Raw genomic sequence first — 18,981 nt, forward strand, 5'->3', positions numbered from 1 at the left:
AACCATTTATGAGAAAGAAGCCTAACTGGATTTAGGCAAACAGAGTGACACCTCACATTCCTATGGAAGGGAGACTCGCAGACAAGGAGGGCATGATGACCATGAGCTGTTATCACTAGGAAGACTTAGATGTCCTGGTAAAAACCAGGATGACGCTGGGCCTGGCTGCCCGTCTCTATGAGTACACTAAGAACCACTGAAGTGTACACTTTATCTGGGAGATTTGTATGGTGTGTGAATTATATCTTAATGAGGCTGTTAAATACACCAGTCAGAGATTTTAATTGTTCAAAAAGTAGTTTTTCATTTTTCCCAAAAAAGCATCAGCTGCCATCTTCTTTAGGCTCAGCCCCAAAGGTCAAATTTGTGTATTTGGGATCTCATCCTAAGATGAGAACAGCTCCATGCAACTGTCCACATGGTTGCATAGGCTCAGTTTAGTCCAGTCTGAACAGATCTGTTATGTGAATAAAGAGTCCAATTTCTAGAATCCTTTCATCTGTACTAACTTGTTAATATTTACAATTCATACATCTTTCAATCAAATATATCCTTTGCATGTATCTTCCCAAATGATAGAAAACAGTTTATACTTACAAATAAAGAACCCGAAGTGATTCCTCAAGGTGTTACCAATAACCAATAGTTATTAATATAGAACACCAGTGTCCTGACCCCTCTAATTACCCATATAAGGGCTGAAATTATTTTCATAGATATATTTATTTTTCTATTACATCAATGCAGTTGCTCAGTCGTGTCCAACTCTTTGCGACCCCATGAAGTGCAGCATGCCAGGCTTCCCTGTCCATCACCAATTCCCGGAGCTTGCTCAAACTCATGTCCATTGAGTTGGTGATGCCATCCAACCATCTCATCCTCTGCCATCCCCTTCTCCTCCTGCCTTCAATCTTTCCCAGCATCAGGGTCTTTTCCAATGAGTCAGTTCTTTGAATCAGGTGGCCAAAGTAGCTTCAACATCAGTGCTTCCAATGAATATTCAGGACTGATTTCCTTTAGGATGGACTGGTTGGATCTCCTTGCAGTCCAAGGGACTCTCTAGAGTCTTTTCTAACACCACAGTTCAAAAACATCATTTCTTCGACACTCAGCTTTCTTTTTGTTCCTAGTCGCACATCCATACATGACTACTGGAAAAACCATAGCTTTGACTATTCTATTGTATATTAATTGACAAATATACTGGCTTTCCCTTTCTGTTATACATGTAGGATAAAAGATTACCATTTAAAGAGTTATCTTGAGACCAAGATATTTGCTATATTCAGGACTTTGAATTTACTGAGCCATGGAAAAGGAAGAAATTAATTTTTTAAATTAATTCATTTGCTATGTAAGGTGTGTAAGGCTTTTAATTGTGATTATAGGAAGGAAATATTCAGAGCTGAGGAAAGGGTTAGATCAATTATATCTTTAAAGCTTTTTTTAAAAATGTGGGCCATTTTAAAGTCTTTATTGAATTTGTTATGATATTGCTTCTGTTTTATGGTTTGATTTTTTGGACCTAAGACATGTAGGATCTTAGCTCTCCAACCAGGGATCGAACCTGCACCCCCTGCATCCGAAGGCAAAGTCTTAATCACTGGACTTCCAGTTAAGCCTCTCATCTTTATTTTAATATTAATAAGCAGTATTTGTCAGGAAATAGCTCAGAGTCCAGCACAGTTATTTCTTTTGAATAGCTTTATTGAGGGGTAATTCACATACCATAGGTTCACTCAATAGGAGTGTACAATCCATTGATTTTTAATAAATTCACAGGGTTGTGCCACGTGTAATGTGTTCTTCATTACAATCCGAATGAGGAACAGTTCCATCACCCCCCCCAAAGAAAACCCATACCAGTCATCAGTCATGCGTGTTTCCCCCAACCCTGAGAGCCCGAGGCAACCACTAACCTACCTTCTGTCTCTATAGACTTGCCTATTCTGAATGTTTCATAGAAATAGAATCCCACAACATGCAGTGCAACTTATTTTAATATTTTTGGAAAATATGGAACATTTGCAGAAACACATAAAGTTGAGAAAACCCATTTTCTTCTGCATGTAAGTCTAAATTGTGGGATAGATGTCATTTAAATTTGGAATAAAATTGAGATCACTGTAGGTAGAAAAATCTTCTTTCAGTGCTGTACATTAATTTGCTCTTTTGGTTCTGTTCTGTTTAGAGATCCTCCGTTTAGAAAAGTTTGTGTCTCTCACCAGTGGGTGTCAGCATCTGACTAAAGATGGTTCCTCCAAGAGCTCCTTCTATACATAACCTTGAAGCCAGTAGGCCAAGGTCAATATCAATATTATCTGAATCCTGCATTCATTTACGTGATCACCTCAGAGTAAAAACTTGTAACAAATCACATTAACCACATGCTATTTTAGCTGTTAGATAGCTTTAAATGATTAAGATGTCATCACCTTTGCTGAATTTAACCTCTGATTTTTAAAACCATATTTACTTGAAATCACTCACTTTGAGAGTTACACAATAGAGCTTACATTCTAAAGATTGAAGGATGGATTTTAATTTTTTTACAATAAAATTTTAATGCCTTATGCTGGCAAATATAGAGATGTTAAAAATGGTGCTCTGATTAGCCTTGTCATTTGATTAGCCTTGTCATGGGTAATCAATTGCATTAGGCAATTAAATGCTGAAGCCTCCATTTGTTTAACAAGTTTTATGCTATGCTGACTACTTCCATCTCCCATTTCCATTGTAGGATATCTTCTAGGTAGTGAAGATTACTACTCCCATGAGCGCTGTACCTTAATTGACCCTCTGAATGTCACACGATGTGCTCTTGATTTTCGAGATGGTGAAGAAGTTGCAACAGGATATAAAAATATGTATTCAACAAATGTATTTACTGAAAGGGCTACAACCCTCATAACCAACCACCCACCAGAGAAGGTAAATCTTGCTTCTTTATTGATTTCAAAATCATGTGAAGATAGCATCTCTGCTCAGGTGAACATAGGAAGAGGCCCCTGTCTTTTAGGAAACAATCTAATAAATTCTAGGTTGGTAAAGAACATGCCTGCAATGCAGGAGGCCTGGGTACAATCACTGGGTCGGAAAGATCCCGGGGAAAAGGAAATGGCAACCCACTTCAGTTTTCTTGCCTGGAGAATTCCATGGACAGAGAAGCAGAGCAGACTACAGAGGGATGGCAAAGAGCTGGACACGACTGTCCGACTAACTTTCACTTTCAAATATTAGAGTACGTTAGTATCAGCCTGGGAAGCTTGTTAGAAATTTCTGGGGCTCACTTCTAAAAGTTTGATTCATTAGGTCTGCGGAAAATCTGTCAGTATTTTAAAGAAGCTCTTTAAGGGTGATTCTGTTGCAGGTGGTCCCCAGATCACACTTTGAGGAATGCTGTGAGTAAAATGTTTTGGTACCAATAGAGTTTTACTGTTTTAGTGTGTTATGTGCATGAGTTGTAAGTCATTAGTAAGTTGCCTTTGTTTTTAAAAAGATAAGCTTATGTGCAAAATGAGGTGTTAGTATGGCAAAATTTCTGTTAGAGACCCACGAACTTTAGATTCAGGGCAAGTTCCCTACCTTTGTATTTCCCAACCCCCCAAGATTATCTTGGCTATTCTGCATATTCTGTGTCCCCTTGTTAATTTTAGAATGAGGTGGCCAGTTTCTACCAGGAAAAAAGAGGGGTCTGCTTGGGTGTAGATCTCATTGAATCAGTAGGCCAACTTGAGGATAACAGACATGTTAACAATATTGAGTCTGCTAGTCTAGAAACATGGTACACGAATGAGCCTGTTTTTCACATTGACCATACTGAGGCTATTTGTATATGTCACATGCTTAAATCTTTTGATTTACTTACTGGGAAAAAGAGAAAAGAGTCTGACTAGCCTTAACATTTTTTTCTTTTTGTTAAAGTTAACCTCCTGAGGTGAAGTTTAAGCTGAATTCTGCCTTTAAAATTGGGTCAAAAGCTCGTGTCGTCAGATGTTAGGCTCAAAATGTGGCTTCATTAAGAACTGTATTAACATGCCCTCAAAATTAGAACTTCACGCAGTAGATTACAAAATGTGTAGTGTTACCTGGTTTTTCTAATTGCCTCTACTCTGCCTCTTTGGCAGTTACTGAAGGTTGTCAATATGGATCGCAGTTTATCTGCCCGTTCAGTCTTGGTACCTGGCTGCTGACCCCTTGCTTGGCATTGTTTTCTTCCTGGCTGTCTTTGTCTCCTCTAACTCAGTACTGAGTATCTTTCCTGATATCTGTCCTCAGCCTTGCCCCACTTTCGAGTTTTTTTTTATTATTCTTTCACGCTGACCACTTGGCGTGGCCATGCTTCCTGTGGATCATGGAAGAAATCGGAACGTTATCTCAAACATGTAGACATATGCATGTTTAAACTCTAGGTCTGTACCAATACTCAGATAGTTGGAAAGATAACCGCTAGACACTTGGCTTCAGTTCTCAGTTTTCTTTGACATGTTATGTATACGGTTGAAGATTGAAAGAATGAGCTAAAGTCTTGAGGGAACTGTGGTCCTTGTCTTGACGTTTGAGGTGGGGCATTATTTTACAGATAAGCCGACTGGCTTGGAGAAGTAAGGGAACTTGTTCAAGGTCACAGAGTTAGAACTTAAAACCACAGTGTTTAACTCGAGGGCTCAGAGCACTGACAACCCTCTGAGGTTCACAGTTCAGATTCCAGACCAGAGGTGACGAGCCCCAGTGTGATTCAGCCTGATGGTTCCATCATACAGTGCATTAACAGTGTGCTGGGATCCACTGGAAGGCTTGGAAGAGGCGCCACAGTTCTAGATACTGTGATTGACTGGTCTGGGGTGGGAGCCTGTCAGTTACTTATTTTCCCTCCACCCCCAGCTCCCAATGGTGGTTCTGCCATGACGTCGCTGTTGACTGCCCTCAAGCACGGAGGGGCAGGCAGAAGCCAGCTGCCCTCTACAGGTTCACAGTATGTCGGTACTTTAATGGTGTAACAACTACAATATGCCTACAGTAAAAATTAGTTCCCATGAAGGAACAATAGAGTGTTCCCTCCCAGTGCCCATAACAGTAAGCAGACAAGAGGAAGCACCTGGGCTGAAAGCGTTCCTGGTGGGTGGGCTGTCTTAACTGGCGCAGGAGCAGAGGGAAACCAGAGGAGCTGAGCGCTCACGAGCCTTGCGAACTAGTGTGACGAGTCTGGTGCTGCTCATGGTAGCATTATGGAAATTGCCAGGTGAGAGGAGGCCCTTTTCCTACAAGGACTGAAATATTCCGAAGCAGTATCCAGCCTTTTTGGGATCCTCATAGTCAAGTGTGAAGCGCAGAAACAAAGGAATGAAATAGTCAATAGCTGAGTAGTAGCCCCCAGAAGTTTAAGACATAAAGTGCAGGTATTTACATTTTCCACTCTCAATAAAAGGATGCAGCCCACCAGTTCCAGGATTTTCATTGTTTTATTCCAACATTGAATCTAATCCTGAGCTAATTTCTCTGTGCTCTCTACAGACTGCAACATGGACAACTTGCTCTAAGATGGAAATCATTAAAGAAATACAAAGTGTCCACAAGCTGACTTTAAAATGTGTCTATTTTAAAGAGCCCTTGAGGGGAAAAAAGCATCTGGAGCTGTTTTATAACAGAAACATGGTGTTGGAATCAGGGAGAAATTGCTAATAACCATTGCACAGTGCTGGGAGGGAATGTCATTTTTTTCCCCCTGCAGGATAATTCCCATAGTACTAACACTACAACGTGAAAGTAACACATTCACAAAATATCATTTTGTTAAAAATAGACCCCCCCCCCAAAACTTTGCAGAATAAAAATAAATGTTTTCTCTCACACCTCATCTACTAGCAGTTTCTTAAAGCAAATGTGAATTTCTAGTGGTAGACACTCACTTTTTCCTGCCACAGTTTGGGAGGAAATGTCTTAATTTGAAAGTCAAAAATAACACTTTAAAAACGTATCATATGCTTTTTAAAAAGTGATACTTTAAATTAGAAAAATATACTAAAGAAATGAAAATAGGGCTTTCTTCCTCACTGAAATTAGCATAATGAGAAAGAGAAATGAATCCTTAGCACCATTTTAATATGCTAATAACTTTAGACAATAATGTCATACTGTTACTTAATACCTAAACATCAGGGGATGATTCACATTTAGGATACCAATTTATAGACCTAAGAAACCCGAAAAGGGTACAGATTCTTTACCACTGAGCCACCAGGGGAGCCCACACAATATTGGCTGGAAATACTCTAAACTGTGGTCCCTTGGGCCTCTCCTCATTAAGTGGGCTACACTGTTTATCATTCTGCCTCCTTCTGATGACCCAGAGACACAGTGATGCGTGCAAGGCTGTTTGCCAACACACTAAATGGTCCTGGATCACTGCTGATGAAATGGGAAAAAGACAACTTCTTTTGTTGAAGGACCACCTTTACCTTTACTCATTAGTTAAGAAGATCTAGCTGACAAGTGTGTGTTGTGTGTGTGTCTGTGTGTGTGTCTGTGTGCGCGCGCGCTCATGTGGGCATGCACGCAGGCATGCTCAGTCACCCAATTGTATCCTACTCTTTGTAACCCCACGGACTGTAACCTACCAGGCTCCTCTGTCCATGCAATTTTCCAGGCAAGAACACTGGAATGGGTTGCCATTTCCTACTCCAGGGGATCTTGGATGAGGGATCAAACCCTCATCTCTTGCATCTCCCGAATAGGCAGGCAGATTCTTTACCACTGCGCCACCTGGGAAGCACAGTTGCTAGGTAATGGGGGGCTTTGCAGGGCCTGTAACAGTCACAGGCCAAGGCAGACTGCATCTCCCAGGGGTTGTTTTCACTTTTTTGTCTTGGATTTATCTCTTCTGTTTGAACTAACAGGAGCCTGACCACTGGAAAAATGGGGAAATAGTTGTAGTTTCATCATTTTAATCCCTCAAGAGCAGTGGCAATGTCTTTAGCCACTAAAGGAATAATTATGGGAAAGATTTTTAGGTAATTTTTTGCTACATTTAACCAAGTGAGTGGAATGATTTCCATTCTAGCTGCTTATAAGTTCCTTGAATGGTGGTCCCAGAATCATTGTTTGTTTCCTTGGTGTGGTTATGAGAACTCTCTTCCACCAGCCTCCCCAGCTGCCACCGTCAGGGATCACTTTCCGGTTGGACATGACCTGCCCTCCTTCCCTTTTCTCTCCTTCACTGTGGGTACTGCCACATTGACCCTAATGATGTGGGCAAGCATATTTTCTCCTGAAACACTGGGCTCCCTCCATAATTTTTCTACCCCTGGCCACTGCAGAGAATCCAGATCAGAGTCACAAACAAGGGCCAGGCTGCTACCCTAAGTAAGTGAAGCACAGTGGAGAGACTGGAAAGTTGGAGAGTCCTTGTGGGTGGGATCTCTGTTCCTCATACTCCAGCCATTTGTTGTTAGATGGAGTGTGGGCCTGGACTTATCAGAGGTTCTGATTTTTCAAGGAAAAAAAAAAAAACTAAACAAAACAGGTTTTTAGTGTGACATTTCCTGGCTCTTGAAACTTGATGTGGGTTGCAAATTGTAGCCTTCCAGGTTTTAGTCCTTCCCCATCCAGACCTTGGCTGGTGGCATGGGCTTGGTCTTGTGCTGAAGACTCAGACCCTGACTGCACTGCCAAGTTATAGGGGTCCCTGCTCGTTGTTTCCTCTCCAGACATCTTAGCCCAGCGTCCTTCCTCCCCAGCTGGGCAGAGCATCTGCTGGGATTCCCTTCACCATGGTCTGGAGGAGCATGGAGTTTGGGTGGGACTTGTGTGGCTGGATGAGAATGTGTGTGTTGAGGGGCAGCAGAGGCAGAGCTAAAGCCGTGTCAAAGCTGTCAGTGTTGCCTTTTGAGGGCTGGAATTTAGAATGTCTTTGCATGGAAATAATGTACAAATGAAGCCTAGGGTCTCCTTATCATGGTTGTCATTCCATCACAGTCACTTTGAACGTTTTGATTTGGGGGAAAAGGTATTTCTAAGGTCAAGAGGTGAACTGAAAATACTCTCTTGGGTGTCTACTTGAGTTCTATATATGTATTCCTATTACTGTATCACAAGGATGTATAATATATAATGTGAAACATTTTTTCAACAGTAATGAATGAAATATGAGCCAACCTTCCAGTCTGTGTTCTAATATTCCCTCATTCTTTATGAAATTTAAAAGCCTCAAGTATATCAACAGAATTATGTTTTTTTTCTTGGGTTAAGCCAGTTGTCTCTTTGAGAGTTTTCAAGTCATTAAAGAATTCTATAGGAACACAGTGAAAAGAATACCTTCAGAAAGACTCGTTAAAAGGAAGAGGCTAAACCTAGAATACCACTAATGTTAAATTCTGTAAATTGATGTCAGAGGTAAAATAGAATCAGTGTATCACCCCCTTCAGTTTCCAGAAATTAAATTGGTCTTATGGTTCACTTGTTTTCTTATGAAAATCTAGACAATGCTTAAACCTCTCCTAAAAGGTGGTTATTTATTTATCAGCTAATTTATTTATTTATCACTTATTTATCAGCTAAAGCAGAAAGCTAACCCATCTATTGGGACATATCCACACAGTAATATAGGAGTTTCCGACAGGAAATTGCTTTGCAATTAATATGAATTTGTGCAAGCCATAAAGCTTGTCTAAGCCTCAGTTAGCTTACCTGTAAAATGGTTGTAACAAGGGGGTTTTTGACTATCACATGAGACAGAATTGTTGGTATTATTATTTCCATTTGTTTGAATCAGAGCTTTCTAGGCCATTTTAGAACTCAAGCTTTTTCATAAAATTCACCCATTTAAAGTACACAATTCAATAATAAACTCACAGTTGTGCAACCATGACCACAATCTAAGTTTCAAACATTTTCTCTGCTCCTGGAAGAAGTCTTGTACCTGTCAGCCATCACTCATCACTCCTCTCCCTCAGAAATCCAGACAGCTTCAGGCAACCACTAATCTCTTTTCTATCTCCATAGACTCGCCTGTTCTGGACATTTTATATGAATGAAACCATACAAATGTGATCTTTGTGATTGGTTCCCTTCACTTAATGTTTTCAAGAGACATCTATGTTGTAGGATGTGTCGCTGCTTCATTCCTTTGGTGCCTGCATCGTATTCCTTTCACTGCTGTATATTGCTGAAAATATACCACATTTTGTTAATCCATTCATCAGCTGGTAGACACTTTGCTTCCACTTTTGGCCTGTTATGAATAATGCGCTGTGACCATCCATGTACAAGTTTTCGTGTGGATATATGCTTTTGTTTCTCGAGGGAAATTGCTGGCCCATATGGGAACTCTATGTTTAACAACTTCAGGAACTGCCAAGTTGTTTTTCAAACTGGCTATACCATTTTACATCCCCATCAGCAGTTGAATAAGAGTTTTAATTTTTCTGCATCCTCTCTCACACTTCTTATTTCCCAGTTTTGAAATTAAAACCATCCTAGTGAGTGTAAGAAATGGCAACCCACTCCAGTATTCTTGCCTGGAGAATTCCATGGACAGAGGAGCGTGGTGGGCTAGAGCCCGTGGGGTCACAAAGAGTCGGGCATGACTGAGTGACTAGCTTTCTTTCTTTTCTTCAATGGGTATGACATAGTATGTCACTGTGGGTTGTTGTTGTTTTTTTTTTTTTTGTATTTCCCTGATGACTAATGATGTTGAGCATCTTTTCATGTGCTTATTGGCTGTTTGTATGTCTTCTTTGGAGAAATACCTATTCAAATTCTTTGCCCATTTTTGTAATTGAGTTAACCGAGTTCTATTATCCAGTTGTAAGAATTCCTAATATGTTCTGGATACATATCCCTGATCAGATATATGATGTACAAATATTTTCAACCCAGTTTGTAGGTTGTCTGAGTATTATTTTTATTAACCAATGAATCTGGACTTCTCTCTGTATATTTCATGCTTCCAAGCCCACCTAACTGACTTGTGCAAACTCTCTTTCCAGCCTCTGTTTCTCTACCTCGCTCTCCAGTCTGTCCATGAGCCGCTTCAGGCCCCCGAGGAATACCTGAAGCCCTATGACTTTATCCAAGATAAGAATAGGCGCTACTATGCAGGAATGGCGTCCCTCATGGATGAAGCAGTGGGAAATGTCACCGCAGCCTTAGAAAGCCGCGGGCTCTGGAACAACACGGTGTTCATCTTCTCCACAGGTAAGTCTGTCAATAGGAAAATCATCTCTTGGCAAAGCTTAGGACGTGGTGTTCGATAAATGGAATGAAGATAAATTGGAACATTTAGCAGTTCCTTATTAAAATAAATGCTACCTGCAAGAGTGGAGACATGGTAATAATGGACAGAAAAATGTGTCTAAGGAAAAAAAGAATTATGAGCCTTCTTCCCTCTCCCTTCAGATATCAAACTGTTCTTAGAGTTTACTTGCAAACAAGCTCTCAGTAACTGGGTAAGTGTGAGTGGGTATCCTTCCTATGCAGGGCAGCTGGGCAGTGAGTCCCTGGAGTGACTTGTTCCCAGCAGTCTCTACAGACCAGGCATCCTTTATGAAGAGGACTTCCGCTGGCTCAGGGGTCTCTATGTCAGTGCCAAGACAGATTGTGACATTATTAAGACTTGTGACATTATGAAAACACTTAAATGGAGCCATTTAAATTTGGGCTAAAGTCTCCAAGTGTAGATTTTTTTATATTAAAATTTTCTGACAATAAAGTTATACATGTTGACTACAGAAAAAACAAAATGGAGAAAGAAAATTTTTGAAAATAGTTTTCATTATGGCAAGGTCATTCTGAGTCCTCATCTGTTAAGTATGTGTTTTCCGCCTCTTCTCATTAGACTTCTTGTCCAGTCGCTCAGTTGTGTCTGACTGTTTGCGACCCCATGGACTGCAGCGCTCCAGCCTTCTCTATCTTCTATTATCTCCCTGAGTTTGCTCACATTCATGTTCATTGAGTCAGTGATGCTATCAAACCATCTCATCCTCTGTCACCTCCTTCTCCTTTTGCCTTCCGTCTTTCCCAGCATCAGGGTCTTTTCCAATGGGTCAGCTCTTCACACTGGTGGCCGAAGTATTGGAGCTTCAGCTTCAGCGTCAGTCCTTCCAATGAATATTCAGGGTTGATTTCCTTTAGGATTGACTGGTTTGATTTCCTTGCAGTCCAAGGGACTCTCAAGAGTCTTCTCCAACACCACAGTTCAAAAGCATCAATTCATTGGCACTTTGTGGTCCAACTCTCGCATCCATATATGACTACTGAAAAAAACCACAGCTTTGACTAGATGGACCTTTGTCAGCAAAGTGATGTCTCTGCTTTTTAATATGCTGTGTAGGTTTGTGATAGCTTTTCTTCCAAGGAGAAAGTGTCTTTTAACTTCATGGCTGCAGTCACCATCTGCAGTGATTTTGGAGTCCAAGAAAATAAAATCTGCCACAGATTCCATCTTTTCCCCCATCTACTTGTCATGAAGTGATGGGACCAGATCCCATGATCTTAGTTTTTTGAATGCTGAGTTTTAAGCCAGCTTTTTCACTCTCCTCTTTCACCCTCATCAAGAGGATCCTTAGTCCCTCTTTACCTTCTGCCATTAGAGCGTATCATCTGCACATCTGAGGTTATTGATATTTCTCCCAGCAATCTTGATTCCACCTTGTGCTTCATCCAGCCCAGCATTTCACATTATTTACTCTGTATATAAGTTAATTAAGCAGGGTGACAATATACAATCTTGTTGTACTCCTTTCCCAGTTTTGAACCAGTCATTTATTCCATATCTGGTTCTAACTGTTGCTTCTTGACCTGCATACACATTTCTGAGGAGACAGGTAAGGTGGTCTGGAATACCCATCTATTTAAGAATTTTCCAGTGTGTTGTGCTTGACACAGTCAAAGACTTTAGTATAGTCAATGAAGCAGATGTTTTTTTTTCTGGAATTCCTTTGCTTTCTCCATGATCCAATGGATGTTGGCAATTTGATCTCTGGTTCTCCTGCCTTTTATAAATCCAGTTTGCACATTTGAAAGTTCTCAGTTCACATCCTGCTGAAGCCTAGCTTGAAGGACTTTGAGCAGTACCTTACTAGCACATGAAATGAGCACAATTGTACAATAGCTTGAACTTGTTTGAGATTGGAATGGAAAATGACCTTTTCCAGTCCTATGGCCACTGCTGAATTTTCCAAATTTGCTGGCATATTAAGTGCAGCACTTTTAACAGCATTATCTTTTAGGATTTTAAATAGCTCAGCTGGAATTCCACTATCTTTGTTTGTAGTGATGCTTCCTAAGGCCCACTTGACTTCACACTCCAGGATGTCTGGCTTTAGGTGAATGACCACACCATTATGGTTATCCAGGTCATTAAGACCTTTTTTGTCTAATTCTTCTATTTATTCTTGCCACTTCTTCTTAATCTCTTCTGCTTCTGTTAGATCCTTACTGTTTCTGTCCTTTATCATGGCTGTCCTTGCATTAAATGTTCCCTTGATATCTTGTTTTCTTGAAGAGGTCTCTAGTCTTTCCAATTATATTGTTTCCCTCTATTTTTTTTTTTTAACATAGTTCACTTAAGAAGGACTTCTCATCTCACCTTACTATTCTCTGGAACTCTGCATTCAGTTGGGTATATCTTTCCCTTCCTCCCTTGCCTTTTGCTTTTCTTCTTTCCTCAGCTATTTGTAAAGCCTCCTCAGACCACCACTTTGCCTTCTTGAGTTTCTTTTTCTTTGAAATGGTTTTGGTCACTGCCTCTTGTATACTGTTATGAACCTCCATCCATAGTTCTTTAGGCACTCTGTCTTTCAGATCTAATCCATTGAATCTATTCATCACCTCCACTGTATAATCATAAAGGATTTGATATAGGTTGTAAAGAATCCTTCTGCAGTGCAGGAGACCCTTGTTTGATTCTTGGGTTGGGAAGATCCGCTGTAGAAGGGGTAGGCTACCCACTCCAGTATTCTGGCCTGGAGAATTCCATGGACTGTATAGTCTTTGGGGTTGCAAAGAGCTGGACATGACCAAGTGACTTTCACTTCACACCTGAATGGTTTAGTGGTTTTCCCTACTTTGTTCAATTAAACCTGAATTTTGCAGTAAGGAGCTCATGATCTGAACCACACTCAGATCTGGGTCTTATTTTTATTGACTGTATACATCTTCTTTATCTTTGGCTGCAAAGAACATAATCAATCTGATTTCAGTGTTGACCATCTGGTGATATCCTTGTGTAGAATCATCTCTTGGGTTGTTGGAAAAAGGTTTTTGCTATGACCAGTCTCTTAGCAAAACGCTGTTAGCCTTTGCCCTGCTTCATCTTGTACTCCAAGGCCAAACTTGCCTGTTACTCTATCTCTTGACTTCCTACTTTTGCATTACAATCCCCTAGGATGAAAAGGACATCTTTTTTGGTATTAGTTCTAGAAGTTGTTGTAGGTCTTCATAGAAACAGTCAACTTCAGCCTCTTTGCCTGGTTAGGGCAAAGACTTGGATTACTTGTTGGGTAAGTCCAACTTTATAGTATGCATGTATTTTCATTACACTGCTACTTACAGTTTGCCATGGTTTTATTTAGAATATTTGCATAAGTTTAAAAATGACAATGAAGTAGGAGGTTTCTTTTCTCTCTGTTGGCTTTTGTTATATTGGTTATACACATATCATGATATATTTTGGACTTTTCCCATATTTTTCTATGTTCTGGAACACTTTACAGATTGTTTGAAAGATCCTTCTGGTCCCTGGAAGCTTTTTAGAAGGCTTAGAAAAATGATCTCCATAGTTTTCATTTTTGCTTAATTATATCTAGGGGGAGTGGGTCTTTAAAATAATTTAAAATTAATTTTGCCTGAAATACAGTGAGCCCTTTGATCTGAATGCTGAGATTATTTTTCACTTCAGGAAGTCTTCCTTGTTCCTATTTTAGCTTATTACTTTTGTTCTGCTTGATTTGTTTCTCAAAAATGTCTTTAATTAGTAAGTTGAATTACTGACTCAGCTTTTCTTTCATCAGCCTTACTTTTTCATCCTTTTTCTCGGTGTTCTGGAGCTCTTCTGCATTACCAGTTTGACATTTCTGCAGTTTAAATTCTGCTGTTTAATATCTTCAGTGGAGATTATTTCATTCAGTTCTTTTTCCTTCTATGCTTATTAGTAATAATAATGACTACTGTTTATTAAATATTTACTGCATGCCCTGGCTTTCCTAGTGTTTTGCCTGTACTTTCTCATTGTTGCTCATTAAAGCTCAAAGCAGCCTTGTGAATTAAGTTTCTTTATTCCTATTTTATAAATGAAGAAACCAAAAGTTAGACTTAGCTAAGTGATTTGCCCAAGACTAATGCTATGATCTGAATGTTTGTATTCACCTCAAATTCATATACGATGGTGTTGGAAGGTAGGGCCTTTGGGAGGTAATTAGGTCATGAAGGAGGACACCTCATGCATGGGATGAGTGTTTTCTTAAAGGAGGCACCAGAGAGACCAGTAGTGCCTTCCTCCACCTGAGGACACAGTGAGATGGTGTTGACTCTGGAACGAGAGGAGTCTCACCAGAATGTGACTCTCCTGGCGCCTTGATCTTGGACTTCCCAGCTTCCAGAACTGTGAGAAATACATTTCTGTTTTCTTTTAAGCCACCAGGTCCGTGGTATTTTGTTTGCACCCAAATGGGCTAAGAGCCACACATCTTACAAATGGAAGAGAAGAATTCAAACCCAGATCAACTTGAGGCCAATACCTGTTAAATGTAATCAGTTGTGCTTTTCCAAGTTATCATTTCCCTACTGTCTCATCCTCTTGTCCCTGATTTCTACTTTTTAGCTTTCTACACTTCTATTCATAGAACCCATGCTTTTCCTGAATCTTTCTCAATAGAGCTTTTCTGAAACCTTCATTTCCATAGTAAATGATTACCAGCTATATACTCTTCCGAGTATAAGCAGCAGAGGCTCTAGAGTGCACGGCTGTCTCTTGGGCCTCTGGTCATTGTCCCCTGATTAATTCCTTCTCAGATCTGTGGCTTGAGGTCAAGTTGCTGCATGCAACTCACTCTATTTCCAGTGGCCTTCAGGCACTGGGGGCTTCTCTTCTGGCTCAGCTGGTAAAGAATCCTCCTGCAATGCAGGAGACCCCGGTTTGATCCCTGGGTTGGGAAGATCCCCTGGAGAAGGGAAAAGCTACCCACTCCTGTATTCTGGCCTGGAGAATTCCATGGACCGTATAGTCCATGGGGTCATAAAGAGTCGGACATGGCTGAGTGACTTTCACTTTTTCAGGCATTGAGTCTTCTACATGATTCTTGTGAACCTGATTGACCTAACTGGTATTTTTTTTCTCTTTGGGCTGCCTGGTTCTTCGGCACCGCCACCAGACTCTTCCTGTCTCTATACCTTCAGGGCTTTAAGTAGAGGGGCATTTGCCCAGATAGTGTGCCCTGCTGCTAGGCCCTTTCTTCTGCCCACTGTTCTAGGGAGCTGTGATCTCTAACTACAGATAGAAAGTTGAGGAGGTAATAATTCTCTAGTCATGTCCAAAATTAGCACCGTCCGCTCCCCTCCTGGGCTGCCTTCGTCCCTCTTTTCAGATAGGTATGTGGCTTCGCATCAGGAGGCAAGCGGGGTAGACCAGCCCTTGTTTCTTCATTCTAGCTGCACGGTTTGTGGAAATTTCTCCAGGGTTCTCTCTGGCATTTGAATAGATTATCTGTCAGATCTGGTTTCTTACCTTGTAATGAGTCTTCATCTTATTCTAACTCATGACAATGTGATGGTGTTCATCTTATTCTGTGTCTGTGTTGCTCAGTCGCCCAGTTGTGTCCAACTCTTTGCAACCCCACAGACTGCAGCACCCCAGGCCTCCCTGTCCATCACCATCTCCCGCAGTTTGCCCACATTCATATCTGTTGTACCAGTGATGTTGTCCAGCCATCTCATCCTCTGATGCCCTCTTCTCCTTCTGCCCTCAGTCTTTCCTAGATCTGTCTATGTTAGCAGAATATTGGTTAAGAGAAGCAGCACTGGAAGCTATTAGGAAGATACTATTTTAGCTTATGCCCCTGTTACCAGAGCTGAGCTTTATGGTTATTAAACTCCAGGAATCTTCACACAGGTCTAATCCTGAGTAACATGAGCTAAAATTAGAACTTACTCGGGAGCAACTAGTTCATAAATTAAAACTAGGAAAACTGATTCTAAAACCTTGAAAGCAACAATTGATCACAACATCTTTCAGCAGCTATTGTATATTTATATTAACTCACATCAGAATAACCATTTCCACTTATATTTAGAGAGAGTGTGACTATAAGGACAAACATAATTTACAGTTCCTCCTCTGGAGACTTCTCTGTGTTTATTGACAATTTCTTTGCCTGAAGTGGAATTTAATAATGTGATTAAAACCCAAGGAAACAAGGCCTGAATCTGGCTGGGTATAAAGCAGTGATTCATTTTTTCCAGTTTTCTCACTTTACTTGACTTGGCACTGCCCTTCTTTCCAAGCATAAAAATACTGGGTATGTTCAAACACATAACTGTTGAGTCCGATAGTGTCGAAAACCCTGACATACACTAGCTTCTTCGTATCGCATGTTGTTTAGTGAAAGGGAGAGACAAAGGCATGTTTTCTTTTTAGGTCTAGATGTTTGATGACGCTTTTAGACATCTTTCTTTATAGTCTGGAAGAGGCCCCCGAGGCTCCCTCATTCCTTGTCATCATCCGAGCACTTAAGGGGCAGTATGCCATCTGGGGACCACTTGCCCCCTTGGAGAGTCCATTAAAAATGTAGTTACTCAGGTGACGGCTGCCAAGCACTGTGAATGTGCTAAATGTCCCTGATTCAACACACTAAAGTGGTTAATTTCATGCTGTGTGAATTTCAGTTCAGTTTTTTAAAAAGTAGTTTCTTAGACTCCAGTACGGATTCTAGATCTGGGCCCAGGAATCTCCACCTTTAATAGTAATACAGGTAATTCTTCTTACAGAGAAATTTTAAGAACTTTTAATCTAAAGGAACTTATACAAACCCTGGGAATTTAACTAATGAAGAATATATATGTAGTATGTGTTTACACATATATATTTATAGGAATATACATAAATACAGTAATATATACATATATTTGCCAGAAACCAACTGGGTTTGAAGTTCAACCTCTCCTAGGTGTTTTCATTTCAGGTAAATGCACACATTTCTAGAAACAGACTCTTGAAAAAAGTAAGAAAAATTTAAATATAATTTTACTGCATATAAATTACAACCTTGATAGATTAATGACACTCTTTTTACAATGTGTGATTATTAGTGAGTGGCATTAACAAAAATTGCTTGTCTCATTAAAAACATAATATTCTGTTCTTTTTATTCAAGGATGACCCTTCTAATCCCTCTTTGACAGAATATGATCAGAGTTCAAATCCCAGTTTTCCTGCCAATTAGTTGTGTAGACTCTGGCCTCAGTTTCATTATCTATTAAATTCTGATTGGCCGATCACTCATTTATTCACCTGGTCTGTCACTGCAGATAGAAAGATGAATAAGATATGGTTCCAGCCCTTAGGAATCTTGCACTGTAGTGAAGCAGGCAAGCAAATGTACTCTTCCAATGCAATGGAAGAGCGCCCAGAGATCTCACGAGAGCCTGGGGATCTGGGGAGGCATTCTGAGATGGAAAGGTTGGCTATGAGTTGGCCAGAGAAGCAGTGTGCAGGCAAAGAAGAGATTGGGCAGCTGAGAGAGAGGACTGTGACCAAAGGGAGAGAGGAGGGAGCTGTCTGTCAGAGGTCCGGTGGGGCTGGAGCCTAGAGTGCAAGGCAGGGATGGCGAGACGTGAGGACAGAGAGTGTGATCTGCAAGTCAGCTCAGAAGAAACCTGTGTGCCTGCAGGGGGGAATCACAAAGGCAGTGAAGGCAGTGGGGGGCATTGAAAGGTCTGAAACAGGATCAGATTTTCATCTTGGGATCGGTGTGGGGGATGGTTGGAGACCAGCAGAACTTTGGGGAGATTATGGCAGAGGCTAAAAGGAGGAGGAGGAGGGGCTGAATAAAGGCAGAGGAAAAATGGATGGAGTGGAAAGAAGAGAGTCAAGAAATGCACTGAGAGCTTGAACCAGTTGACTCCTGATACTAGGAAAGTTGATGATTGTGTTGAGCTGCGTTTTCAGAGCTTTTGTCACTGCTGGTGACAGCTTTCCATGGAGCCACCCTCCCCCCTTTAACAGGCAATGGGATGGGTCTGCAGAGAGCTGGAGAGAGTGCAGCCTGCAGCCAGAGCACCCGTGTGGTCCCTGTAGCCATGGACCCACAGTCCATTTGAGACTGGGGCGAGGGGTTTGACCACAGCATCTGAAAGTGTGCAGTAATGGTTCGGGTTGTCATAGTTACTTGAAGGTGAAGTCACTTTTGAAGGCCAGGCGTCTGTAGTGCTCAGAGCAGCCTCGCACAGTGGAGAAGTGTCCTGATCTGGACACTGGTAACACCAGCATCGAGGAACCCTGCCCACATCCTTTCATTGCACATGTCTGCCTGAACAGGGTAACTTATTCCCAAACCTAAACTTTCAACATTTATTATCTGATCTTTCACAAAATTACGTGTGATTTAATGTCTTAAATAGACCAGTAAAGATTCATAACTACTTCCCTGGATCTTATGTCTCTTTCTCCCTTGTATGTTGAATTCCCTTCAAAACTGGTCCCCACAAATGGAGAACTCCTTCAGTTTAAATGTACTTAAGCAGTTGGCAGACTTGTGAATAATATAGAAATTTGGTGCCAGGAACAAAGTAATCTGATGCTGGCAAATCAGTCTCACTCGGTTCTTCACGCTCTTAACTACATTCCTGACAAAGCTAAGGAAAACCTGTTAAGTGAATAAGTGATATAGTGGATCCGCACCGACTTTCTCTTTGCAGATGCTTTCAACACAAGTACCGTAGAGGGAGATAACAGCACATAGCTCAAAACTCTGAGACAAGAGCCATTTT

At 40.9% G+C, this 18,981-nt stretch overlaps 1 protein-coding gene across 1 annotated transcript in view; it reads left to right on the plus strand.

Moving 5' to 3' along the window:
- ARSB (arylsulfatase B) overlaps positions 1 to 18,981 on the plus strand; it is a 165,214-nt gene that overhangs the window by 17,501 nt on the left and 128,732 nt on the right. Inside the window, exons 3-4 of the mRNA XM_040225906.1 lie at positions 2,741 to 2,931; positions 9,987 to 10,194. Of these exons, the coding sequence (XP_040081840.1) occupies positions 2,741 to 2,931; positions 9,987 to 10,194 (399 nt within the window). The remainder of the gene's footprint in view (positions 1 to 2,740; positions 2,932 to 9,986; positions 10,195 to 18,981) is intronic.

This window comes from Oryx dammah, unplaced genomic scaffold, assembly GCF_014754425.2.
Source record: "Oryx dammah isolate SB20612 unplaced genomic scaffold, SCBI_Odam_1.1 HiC_scaffold_26, whole genome shotgun sequence".
Taxonomy (NCBI): domain Eukaryota; kingdom Metazoa; phylum Chordata; class Mammalia; order Artiodactyla; family Bovidae; genus Oryx; species Oryx dammah.